The sequence below is a fragment of the Chaetodon trifascialis genome, chromosome 9 (assembly GCF_039877785.1).
Source record: "Chaetodon trifascialis isolate fChaTrf1 chromosome 9, fChaTrf1.hap1, whole genome shotgun sequence".
NCBI lineage: Eukaryota > Metazoa > Chordata > Actinopteri > Chaetodontiformes > Chaetodontidae > Chaetodon > Chaetodon trifascialis.
The window spans coordinates 17,038,478-17,051,348 of record NC_092064.1 but is presented as its reverse complement, the minus strand read 5'-3'; the positions used below and the strand labels follow the sequence as shown (position 1 = coordinate 17,051,348).

Here is a 12,871-nt window from a genome sequence, read left to right as displayed (position 1 = left end):
TCTCACCAAAAACATTGGAATAAAGCTTCAGAGCGTTGAAGTGTACGTACAAATAAAAAGCTAAGAAGCACATTATGCGCAGCTATTTACAAGCACTGACTATCCAAATGTGTTTTTTAAACATTTGATTTAGGAAAAGCTTTTTCTTTTATCATTTTAAGCAATGCAAAACCAAAACGAAAAAACGTCATTATGTTACGTTTACTGCAAGCTAACTACTTAGAAACTGGATGACACACTGATGACGTGTGAATTTTTACTCGTAAAAATTCAGTTTTAACGTTATAACAAGATGACTTCTTGTAACGAGATACTTTCCTGTAAATTATTATGACTTTTCTTCCGAAAAAGGTAAAAAACAAACAAACAAACAAACAAAAAAACGCTGTTAGATAACGTACCATGACGTCACCTGCGTACAGTAAATTAACGTTACCAGTTAACGTAAACGTAGTCAGTTACGTCCATTAAGTGTTTCAACGTTGGCGTCAACGTTTGTTTAGTTTAATGCTGGTTACACAAAGATAATTACCATTGCTGTCAAAACCAATAGACCACAGGGTCTAAGAGTTACTGTTTTAACTTAAACTAACTCTTTAACTCTGGCTGGTAAGTTGACATCATTCAAACAATGGCTGCCTGTGCCGTTCGACGTCTAAAGTTAGGTAACATTTCACTCTTCCGTAACTAAATTCACGAAATTATCCTCAGCGAACGCAAATCAGTCCCGCTGACTCATGAAAGCTATGGCTAATAGTATTTCTGACAGTTACCTCAACTGCCCACAGCTAATCTCCATCCTCCAGAGCCTGTGTGAGCGGCGGGGCTTATCGTCTCCACCCCTCTTCGGCTACGGTTGGCTGTGGGAGGAGCTCGCGAGGAGCTCGGGACTTCCACTGGCTGTCACGCGAGCAGTTCTCCTGTGGAGCTCCGGGCGGAAGGAAGAACTGCGTCGTTTCTGATCGATGTCAGGTGCAAGAAATCAGGTGAGTACGGCTACGTAGAACTTTTACGGTTTTTACTAATCAACATTACTAAATGCATGAAATTTTGAGAGGCGTGTGTTAAAGGTTGATGGTAATTTATTGAATAATCCTGCACATCATATTCAGTTAGCTTCACAGCCATGTCTCCGCTGCAGGCGTGGATGTCTGTTCCGTTCATAACTGAAGACAAAGTAATCATTTTTATGTCTCAATGAAGGCAGACAATGGACAGAGTATGGTGCAAAATGTGCTTGGTCATGCGCTTTATTTGCATTTATGGTCATTGTGTTGCATCGTTTCATTTGTCTCTATTCTTTGTTTTGTCTTTTGTCCTTAAAGGAGTAAGAAGTACATTAGAAATGCAAATTATGGGCGTTCAAAAAGTGTATTTATTAGCAGAAAGAAAACACAGAGCGCACAAGCTCAAATATAGGTAAATCATCTTTTTAATTTATTTAATCAGGAAGTCCCTTAAGATTCAAATCTGCTTGCCAAGATAACACACCGTCACAGTTACACTATTTATGCCATAGAACATGTCTAGAGCAGAGACAGGGACAGGTAGAAAAACCATGTTAAAAAGAGTCAACAGACGTATAATTCAGAAGTCAGCTGAGGAATAGCAATTGCACTTGTCAAATCCAGTTTTATATCAGAGCGTTGAACTCTCACAGGGATACTCCACTATAACCATATAACGCAATGAGTCTATGGTTGTTTTGGTCCTATGGTTGAGATAAAGACTGAAGGCTGACTTTGGTCCACCCAAAGTTGTAATTCAAGCCAGCTGGCCCGACAGTGTCTTGCAGAAATGAATCAGTGCCAAGAACCAGGCGAAGACCAGGAGGAGGTGACTGGGATGGTGTGTCAAGAGACTGACCTGAAAGATGGACAGTAAGTCGCAATGCTTCTCCTGACTGGAAGAAGATCCGATTTTCTCATTTTCTCATCTGTGTCTGGGAGCCTATTCTTTACTATTTGTCTGTCTTTGTGTTTAGGATGAAGGAAGTAACTGTGGAGGACCAGAAGGTGTTGCTTGTCCGCACCCACGGTCAGTACAGTGCTGTTGGAAGCCAGTGCTCTCATTACAATGCACCTCTTGCCAAAGGTAAACCTCCCACTCTACACAACAACATCTGAACAAATAACTTCATGGAATGTTTTTCGCTGAATTTAAGTGGTGATCATTGCATGTTCTTTGATATTCCAGGAGCACTGGTTGGTAACAGAGTGAGATGCCCCTTTCATGGTGCCTGCTTTAATGTCAGAACTGGGGATATTGAGGAATATCCAGGTCTGGACAGTCTGCCTTGTTATAAGGTAAAACATGTATGTAGAGATCAACATTTAAGAGCAATTAACCGTTCTTTATATAGGAATGACTCCAGGAGTGATAAAAATGTAATCACATTACTTAGAGAAATGTTTTGTCAACTCTTACCACACATTTTACATCTCCTATCATTGTGTTTGCAAAATTAGAGTAAACTCCACTTTGAGACCACAGTGTTAAATTGTGAGGCAGGAAAAGGGCGAATTTTGACATATCCCAAGTTAACTTTCTGTTACAAGATGTTACTATCGTTCAGGGTACTTCCTCACTTGTTCTAAACAGTTCCTATTTTTCTGAGTGGATTCTGCTGTCAACATTTCACCTCCACTGTGCTATGGTCTGTAGCCTTTGGAAAAATATCTTTTAATTGGCATTCTGTACTTTAACCTCTTTCTCATTTGTTAAAAAAATGACAGGTCAGAGTGGAGGATGGCAAGGTGTATGTTACCATCAACAAAAATGTAAGTGATGGCAAGTTAAATAGATAAAAATGATCACACAGCTTTCTTTCATTTTGTGTTAAAATACACAATTTCAACAGTCCCTTGTTTGTTTCTTTCAGTCCCTGAAGTTGACGAAGAGGGTGAAGGAGATGTGCAGCGTGGTACCAGATGTCAAACACACTATCCTGCTTATAGGAGGAGGTACAGACCAGATGGAATAAATGCAGGAGGTTCCACCTGAAAACCTCAAGTTATCAGTTCAAAGCTACTTTGTTTGCTTCAGTATTCAGCCTGTGTGTTTTGAATTTTGGGGCATCACAAATCCTGCTAGTAGGATTTGAAGAAAGAGACTAATGTCTTATAAATGTGGGAGTCGAGTGCTCAAGTCTGCTCAAGCTCTATCTCTAAATGTATAGTCTGAACATTTAACATACTGAATGAGTTTTGTTATTTCAGGTCCTGCTGCCCTGGTTTGTGCTGAAACGCTGCGGCAAAACTGCTACCAAGGTCGGATCATCATGGTCACCAAAGACAGCCTGCCTCCATTCGACAAGACCAAATTGAGCAAGGTGGGAGCTAATTCAGAGTGGAGAGGTAACCTGGATTCACGTGCATCTGTGTCCAGTTGCTGTTGTTGAATCATAGATCTTTCTGTCAGTGTTAGCTGACAGCCTGTTTGTAGTAAAGGGCATTACCTCTTCCAGGCTTTGAATGTGGACAGCAGCAGCATTGTCCTCCGGCCGCATGAGTTTTATCAGCAGTATGGGATTGAGGTGTGGACACAGAAGGAGGTGAGAAGCAAAAAGGCAAAAGGGACTGTTTGTGATATATTCAAAAAACCAACCGATCCTCTCTTTGGTCACGTTGAGAAATGTGTTTTGTGCTTCAGGTGGTATCGGTAAGCCCAGCTGATAAAGCGGTGAAGCTGAACGATGGCACTCTGCAGCATTTCGACCAGCTTCTCATCTCAACTGGCTGCAGGTTCGAGTCGCCATCCTGTTCCCTTCAGTCTTGTTTGTTTCACACTCATCTGACTTAGAGGACACACAAAGACACAGAAAGCCTTTAAAGAGTTTTGGGTTTCCATGTGAGGCCAACATTATAGTAACAGACCTTATTTTATTCACAGAGCGAAGCAGCTTAATTGTCCTGGTTCTGACCTGATGGGAGTAAAGTTACTGCAGAGTTATGAAGACGCCAAAGAGATTCACAGCTCCTGCCTGGGCCAGAAAGCTGTTGTAGTTGGAGCCTCCTTCATAGGTTATCCCATTCAGTTTCTCTTCACACAACAGAATGAAACATGGATTGTTGATCTTCATAAAAACAGGCTTGCAGCTGTTTTTGTGTTTGGCCGTCAGGTTGACGTGATGCTCCATCTGGAGGGTGTCATGACCCCATTCATAATATGAATGATACTGTGTAAATATTTGACAGTGCGAGATTAAACACCAGTGTTCTGGAAAAAAAAACCTCTTTCATCAATCATTAACAATGATAGTGTGAGCAACTGATAAAAAAAAATGGTCCAAGCTGAATCTAAGATAACGTGATAGCATCAGCAAACTCCCTACATAAATCATATTCATTCAGCTTTGTTTCACTCCATATATTGCTGATCCATATAACGCTGAAGTGTTTGTGTCATTGACACAATAGGTATGGAGGTGGCATCCTACTTATCAGACAAAGCTGCCAGCGTGGCCATGGTTGGCACCACCAGATACCCGTATGAGCGATCTCTGGGGTCAGAGATCGGCAAAATGAGTATGCAGGTGAGAAACCAGGATGTGTGTCATTGTTCAATGTGAGTTTATGAACTTTTATTCAATGAAACAAATGTTAAAATACAGTTTTTCTTTTTAAGATGTTGGAGGAACACAATGTAAAGTTCTTCATGAACGATGGAGTCGCTGAGGTCAAAGGGGAGAACGGCAAGGTAACTGTGAGCGTTAATGTTGATAATATGGCTCCGTCATATTCAGCTGTCCTACGAAGTCTTATCCGTGAGTCAGTACGCATAATGCCAGGACTCTGAAAGTGAAGCAGCTAAATGGAATTCAGCCATCATTAACTCTATTATTCATATTCATTGTGCTTTGTACTGTCATGTCAAAATGGCCTCTATTATCACTACCTATTGCTAAATCAGTCTCTTTATTTTTTCCAGGTGAAGGCGGTGGTGCTGAAGAGTGGTACAGTCCTGGAAGCTGATGTGGTGATTGCTGGAATTGGTAATTTTATTATTCTCTTTCAAAGTGTTGGGATATATCCTTTTTATTCATGATTTGTTAAGCTGCAGTTCTGAAAAAAATCAAATGCAAAGATCTCTGTTTTTCAGGCGTAATCCCCAATTCAGACTTCTTGGCAGGAAGCGAGTTGGAAGTGGATTCAAGGAAGGCTGTGGTTGTCGACAAGGTAGCACACATTCAGTAGAGGACGCAGCCAAACTCTCATCATTGTGACACTGACATAGGAAATGAAGCATAAACGTGTCTTTACAGCTGTGTATGTCTGATGAATGCGCTTGATTTGCTTGTTGTTGTTTATTTAAACATTAATCTTGAATATTATCTTAATCCTTCACTGCAATGACTACCTCTGTATGCTGTTAACCCACTGCTGCTTTTTATCTTTTCTAACAGTTCATGAGGACCAATATACCAGATATTTTTAGTGCTGGGGATGTTACCTCTTTCCCTCTGACCATTCGTGGGGACCAGCCGGTCAACATTGGCCACTGGCAGATGTCACAAGCTCATGGTAAGAGACTGAACAACTCATAGAAACACAGTTTCATATCGTGTTTGTTGGATTCATGTAGCCGATGAGGCTGAGTTAAGATACTTCTGCATCATGCTCCTTTTTTTTTTGGTCCAGGAAGAGTAGCTGCCCTAAACATGCTGAAGAAACCAACCAAAATTGAGTCTGTTCCTTTCTTCTGGACTGTGTTGCTTGGGAAGAGTATCAGATACACAGGTGGTGTATTTACTGAGAAAATGTCAGCCTTACATTAGACTATTTTAAACTCTCATTTAAAGTTTCATTTCCTCCCTTTCGTTTCCTCGTTCTAGGCTACGGGGAAGGATACACAGAAATCATATTCAAAGGCAAAGTGGAAGAAAGGAAATTTCTGGCGTTTTACATAAAGTGAGCCGCTCTGGAATAACTTCTGATACAGATGAGCGTGAATATATGCAGTCTGTGTTGAATCTCTCCTTTGGTTGACAGGGACGAGGTGGTGGTGGCCGCGGCCAGCCTGATGTTCGACCCTGCAGTGGCTCGTGTTGCAGAGCTGATGGCTACTGGCCAGATTTTAACAAAGGCGCAGGCTCAGTGAGTGTCGTGCTGCATTCACACAAACTAGACTGTGTGTGTAGATACTGTATGCACATCAAATGCATGATGGAATGGATTTCTCAGCCGTGACATTGGTTGCCTTATATCTTTGGGGAGGAAATTTCATTCTGACTGTTTATTACTGGCAATGAGATAAAGAAGCCAAATTCAAAAAGCCCTTATGATACAGCCGTGACCTACAGTGAGCTCAGCTGTCACTATTAAGCCTGCAGTAACTGATTCTGGCCACTTAGGGGAGGCAGAAACATTTCCATGTTACCACCTCCAATGTTGCTTAGTTTCACATCCAGCAGATGTGGAGCAACATAGATGGTGAGTCTAAGTCCAGTATTTACTCCCCCTTTTAGCTGTGTCTAGTTATTCACCAGCTCCTGAGAGAAATATATCTGGCTCTTAAGCCACTATAATTACAGACTTCTAACTTTAGTGCTGGGCAGGTATAGGTATATGACAGGTATATGACATACGATCAATTTTTAGAGTTTTTCACAGAGAGGAACTGCCAACCCTGGCTGAAAATGAAGCATGAGTGTAAAATTAGAGGCCATAAAAGCAAAGCAATGAGCTGAAAGATGCTAAAATGCTAATTGCCACACCTTTTCACTCTACACATAGTCATTTGATCCATTGTTATTTTAAAGAATGTAGATTATAGCGGCTTTACCTATGAACTGTTATACTATTTAAGTCATGTCAGCGTTCCACAGGCGTGTGAACTACGAGTTATCATATCCCAGATCACAGGGCCATAACCTTGACACTGTTGAACATTTGTTTTCTTACCTCCTCGTGTATTCAGAGCTGATGACCTGAGCTGGCTGCAGATGTAACCCGAGGCCTGCTGTGTCCAGGTGTAACACCTCTCCGTGACGAAGGATGTCGCCGTTCTCTCTCTTCATCCTCTCGCCATCAGATAATGCCAAATTGGACTGCACTGTTTACTGCCTCAGGGCCTCTGAAGGCCAATCAGATGTCTGCTCTTACAGCACTGTTACCATAGCAGCAAGCAAATCTTTATTGAATTTGAACTTTGTGCACTAATCTGATCTGATCACGGTGTAATGAGCAGAGCCCGGATACGACTATGCTGACTGCCGGGGGTTTGACCACATAAATCCAACCCTGATCCCAAACGAGTCGGGACACTGTGTAAAACCTAAACAGACAGAATGTGATACTGTCCTCATCCTGTTTGACATATCGTCAATTAAATACAGGACAAAGGCAATATATTTAATGTTTTACCTCATCAGCTTTTTGATTTTTGTAAATATATACTTTGTTCTGTGTTCAGTTGAAGCTAGGTCAAAAAGGGTTTGCAAATGATTGCATTGTTTTTATTTAATATTTCACAGCGTCCCAACTCTTTAGATTGCATAAGCATTCAGTTCAGTAGTATTTCGTGGGGTTGTCATAGTACTATTTTAATATTAAAGTGATGCATTTTTCAGACTATTTTATTCACTTAAAACATTTGGAAAACACACCACTGCACTTGTCTTAGTTACAATATATTTAATGAGTAACTTATTGAAATTTCAAAGGTCAGTGAAAATACTGAACTTCATTTACTTCGTGATGGATGTTTTTAATGAACACTTATCTTTTATCGCTGATACCCCTGTGGCTTACTGTTTAGTCTTTATCTTCTAACTGATGTAAAATTCATTCATGTATTTATTATTTTTATTGTCTGATTTTGAAGTTCAAGTCCAGATGAAGAGAAAGTAGCGACGGACACTTTGTGGAACCTGACATTTCACTGCCTTAAGAGGTCTGTGTTACATGACTAATGCTCAGGTCTGAAGCAAAGCTTTTAGGCAGCTTCAACACCGCTGATTATCTGTATCACATCATGTTTACTGTTGTCAGCCTGTGGGTGCAGTATGGAGGCTGTTTGATTCATCAACTCCGGTGCATTATTGTTCATATGTAGATAACCTTTGCTGCTTCAGTTGTTCTCGGTGTTGACTGTTGCTTTTATAATGGTTATATAAGCAATCAGAATGAAATCGTGTTCAGGTATAGTTAAACCTTTCTTATCAAACATATCACAGGGCGTTTGTTATTTCTTTGGATTTTCAACTCCATTTTTGTTGTCCATTGCCATCTTGAATCTGCTGTTTGTCCTCTTCTCTGTCAAAGTGGCTTTTTTTTTGTTTATTTAACATTATATAAAGCACCCACTGCCTGCCAGCAGGGCGTCCACTCTCAGTCGTCTTTACTGTTACTGCCTGCGTGAACTTATTATTAATTTATTTTGTAGTGCATTTATTAACCAACACCTAAACGTTCTTCTCTCATGTTGCACAGTGACAGCAGAAAACAGGAGGCAAACATTGGGAAAATGCTTTTATTGTAATTTTTACACAGAATCTTTTTCTTGTACATTAATTCTTTGTTTACTCAAGTAGATCAAGGTGACTTTTTAAATGAACTTGTTTTTTTTACTACAAAATATATCATTTTAGTAGCTGGAAACTGAATGAAACTTACCAAAGCACAGCCAATATCGCAGTGATAAAACTGTGCACGAAGGATGTGGAGATATTTCTCCATTTCCATGCATTCCTGCAGGCAGACTCAGGCATGGGGAGTTTTCTAACCCCAGTGTTGACAAGTCTGAAAAACCCGACCGAGCTCCCAGTCGTTAAAATCACTGAGCTCAACTCCATACCTGAAATATTTGATCAGTAGATGCAGGCTTCACAGGCCACAGCTCCCACGAATGTATAATTATTATTAACTAATGGAATTATGAGACTCCCAATCATCTGTGACCACTCTTCAACCAAACAGGCTTGTGAAACGCGGTTATTGTCCAGAGAGAGAAGGCGTGGACGATGCTCTCAATTTATTTCCCTCTGACACAGATTAAATGTTTGTGATGCTTTTCTGTAATAAAGATAAAATCCTCAGAGAAAGCCCTGTGGCCACAGGTGGATGGAGGACGCAGGCGTGAAGTCTCATTCACAGTTGTGAAACCGTCTTGTGTAAAGACCTTGCTTGTGTAACTTTTTGACATGAACAGAAACCAAACAACAGCGTCTCCCCGCCCTACTATGAAGGGGCGTGGCCAAGAGCACGTTTCATGTATTGAGTTGTGTTCAGGTCCCTGTCGAAAATGCCGCTTTCACACAGTGAGTACCAATACAACACATGATACTATAAAATGTTAACGGTTGATAAAATATTGATGTACTTTACCTTGAAAAGCCACCATCCATTAAAGTTGACAAGGAAAGAGCAGATGTTTTTCAAACGATTTAATGCTTTACTATTTATTTTCTTAGATCTTCTCAGTGCTATCTCATCACTTCCATCATTAACATTTTTCAGCTATGAGCTGCCTGTAACACCCAAATTTCCTCCATGGGGGATTAATAAAGTGTTATCTTAAGTGTTATTTTTGCTACTGACAGAGATGAGCATGTCACCACTGAGTGTCATAAAACATAAAACTGCTGGCATCAAACGTCCTGTCAGATTTGTAATATTATTATCTTAATCTTTCTCTCTTTCAGATAGTTCCTAAATTTTAATTAAACCTTTACCAAATCCAAACTATATTATAACTTATTTCAGCAAGGTTCATTTTCTACTGCTTTAGGTATATTTAACATGAGGAGTTTGAACTCTTTTGCTGAATGAAAGAAATGTTTTGTAGAACAACATAATTATATTTCTCAAAGTAAGATACTTTAAAAAAAAAAGTACTGTTTTGGTGTTGGTAGTGTATGTTATGTACTGTACTGTATGGGCACCAGTATCCCAAAATAGTCAAAAGATATCCAGCCCTAGTAAACACACAAATATTAAACTCTTTTCTGGCATTTAGACCCAGAAAATCCAAATTTGGCCAGTGATTGATGGTCATGATGGGAGTTGAGGTGCCATAAGGGACTGATAGCCACCATGTGTGTGACAGTCAGAAATACCTTTTGATCAAGCAAAAGTGCATTCAAACACTACTGTTCCATCAGCCTAATCCTCTCAACGATTCATTCTTCATGAGCCACTTCAACAGATGAGAAGGATCAAGACGTCTTTCCTTTTTAATGTTTGTTATCTTTGTAATGTTTGATTTCTCAAATAAAACAAAAGCCACCAGTGTATAATTTGTTACAACGTATGTTATTTAAAACAGAATGAAGAAAAGCACTGACAAAGAAACATACAAATTATGAAGGCAACACTGGTTCTCTCCCACCTGCTCCACCTCATTGGTCCACAAACCACCATGGGCTTAAGGGAACCGTAGTTTATTTCACATTTAAACAGAGACACTGTAACTCATGGCATGGTATATTTATTTGTCACAACCTTTATTATGCACTAGCATTGTTTAATATTGAAACTGGACCTCGGAACATGATGAATATTTTACTTTTTCACTCTTTTAATTCAAGCCTGGGCCTGTCTTTCGACATGAATGACTACTGAAATATTTGGTGACACAGCGATGCCATCCGGCTCAGGGCCGAACGGTGCTGTTTTTTAGTAATGTCAGCAGGTACAGGTGAATGAATGTTTGGGGCCTCTTGAACGCCCCGCCACAAATAAAAACTTTCCAGAGTCATTATTATTGGGTGGATGAGTGACTGAGTGAGCAAACAAAATGGGCAATCTCACCAAAAACATTGGAACAAAGCTTCAGAGCGTTGAAGTGTACGTACAAATAAAAAGCTAAGAAGCACATTATGTGCAGCTATTTACAGGCACTGACTATCCAAATGTGTTTTTTAAACATTTGATTTAGGAAAAGCTTTTTCTTTTATCATTTTAAGCAATGCAAAATCAACATTTTCTGTTGAATCAGCCTCATCTCAAACAAACCAAAACGAAAAAACGTCATAACGTTACGTTTACTGCAAGCTAACTACTTAGAAACTGGATGACACACTGATGACGTGTGAATTTTTACTCGTAAAAATTCAGTTTTAACGTTATAACAAGATGATTTCTTGTAACGAGATACTTTCCTGTAAATTATTATGACTTTTCTTCCGAAAAAGATAAAAAAAACAAAAAAAAAAACGCTGTTAGATAACGTACCATGACGTCACCTGCGTACAGTAAATTAACGTTACCAGTTAACGTAAACGTAGTCAGTTACGTCCATCAAGTGTTTCAACGTTGGCGTCAACGTTTGTTTAGTTTAATGCTGGTTACACAAAGATAATTACCGTTGCTGTCAAAACCAACAGACCACAGGGTCTAAGAGTTACTGTTTTAACTTAAACTAACTCTTTAACTCTGGCTGGTAAGTTGACATCATTCAAACAATGGCTGCCTGTGCCGTTCGACGTCTAAAGTTAGGTAACATTTCACTCTTCCGTAACTAAATTCACGAAATTATCCTCAGCGAACGCAAATCAGTCCCGCTGACTCATGATAGCTACAACTAATAATATTTCTGACAGTTACCTCAACTGCCCACAGCTAATCTCCATCCTCCAGAGCCTGTGTGAGCGGCAGGGCTTATCGTCTCCACCCCTCTTCGGCTACGGTTGGCTGTGGGAGGAGCTCGCGAGGAGCTCGGGACTTCCACTGGCTGTCACGTGAGCAGTTCTCCTGTGGAGCTCCGGGCGGAAGGAAGAACTGCGTCGTTTCTGATCGATGTCAGGTGCAAGAAATCAGGTGAGTACGGCTACGTAGAACTTTTACGGTTTTTACTAATCAACATTACTAAATGCATGAAATTTTGAGAGGCATGTGTTAAAGGTTGATGGTAATTTATTGAATAATCCTGCACATCATATTCAGTTAGCTTCACAGCCATGTCTCCACTGCAGGCGTGGATTTATGTTCTGTTCATAACTGAAGACAAAGTAATCATTTTTATGTCTGTATGGTGCAAAATGTGCTTGGTCATGCGCTTTATTTGCATTTTTGGTCATTGTGTTGCATCGTTTCATTTGTCACTATTCTTTGTTTTGTCTTTTGTCCTTAAAGGAGTAAGAAGTACGTTAGAGATGCAAATTATGGGCGTTCAAAAAGTGTATTTATTAGCAGAAAGAAAACACAGAGCGCACAAGCTCAAATATAGATAAATCATCTTTTTAATTTATTTGATCAGGAAGTCCCTTAAGATTCAAATCTCCTTGCCAAGATAACACACTGTGTTCTGCCCTCGTCAAAAGAGTCCCCTTCCTCAACTAGGCAGACAGATGACTCCTTCCACACACTGTAGCGTTTAACGATGAATTTATTTTGTACAGCATATGGATCGGGTAAAACTAAAATAAAAAGAAATATAAAATTAACAATTATTGTAATAAACCCCACTAATCAACATATTTCACTGTAATCCTTAAAAATATATAGCACGCAAGGCTACAAACATGCGTAGCTAACCAACGGCTGCAATACAACTAATAAAGATACCAGAGAGCTACGACCTAGCTAAATCAACTGACAATCATAAGTCAGCTACAAGTAACAAACAAGCATGGAAATGAAATACAGGCTCACATCAATATAAAATATAACATCAGTGCAATATGTGCATCTTAAACTGTACTTACAGACAATGCTTCCATTAACTGATTCCCCCGAAAAAGATGGATGTGATCCCCTGCCTGCTCATTCTTACAATGGCTCACAATGAATAAAAAACTAAATGGCTGCCTACACGGCTCAAAAACAAACCATGCGGCTCACAATTGAAACTACTGCCCCCTACTGGCCAAATGTTTAACTGAAATGTCTGTGGTTCCAGTCAGAACACTCCCCGCCTGGCATCAGAAGGA

General features: G+C 39.9%; 1 protein-coding gene across 2 annotated transcripts; it reads left to right on the top strand.

Moving 5' to 3' along the window:
* The first annotated feature begins 880 nt into the window (after positions 1 to 880).
* LOC139336223 (apoptosis-inducing factor 3-like) lies at positions 881 to 9,366 on the top strand. Of its 2 annotated transcripts, none has more exons than XM_070970227.1 (19): positions 881 to 986; positions 1,786 to 1,880; positions 1,985 to 2,094; positions 2,197 to 2,306; positions 2,736 to 2,780; positions 2,882 to 2,963; positions 3,219 to 3,331; positions 3,467 to 3,553; positions 3,652 to 3,743; positions 3,892 to 4,022; positions 4,419 to 4,534; positions 4,627 to 4,698; positions 4,930 to 4,993; positions 5,101 to 5,177; positions 5,405 to 5,522; positions 5,640 to 5,738; positions 5,834 to 5,909; positions 5,991 to 6,095; positions 6,919 to 9,366. In XM_070970227.1, the coding sequence occupies exons 1-19, from the start codon at positions 966 to 968 to the stop codon at positions 6,947 to 6,949; spliced, it is 1,644 nt and encodes a 547-aa protein (XP_070826328.1). In that variant the 5' UTR covers positions 881 to 965; the 3' UTR covers positions 6,950 to 9,366. The 2 variants fall into 2 exon arrangements, with proteins under 2 accessions (XP_070826328.1, XP_070826329.1); XM_070970228.1 differs by having other exon boundaries at positions 929 to 986; positions 1,796 to 1,880; positions 6,919 to 8,347.
* The last annotated feature ends 3,505 nt before the right edge of the window (positions 9,367 to 12,871 follow it).

What these genes read in the sequence shown, in the direction of transcription:
- LOC139336223 (XM_070970227.1), top strand. Translation starts at nt 966, where the DNA reads ATGTCAGGTGCAAGAAATCAG. An exon ending in TATCCTGCTTATAGGAGGAG is followed by an intron (nt 2,964 to 3,218) that starts GTACAGACCAGA and finishes TTGTTATTTCAG; the next exon opens with GTCCTGCTGCCCTGGTTTGT. An exon ending in AGGCTGTGGTTGTCGACAAG is followed by an intron (nt 5,178 to 5,404) that starts GTAGCACACATT and finishes CTTTTCTAACAG; the next exon opens with TTCATGAGGACCAATATACC.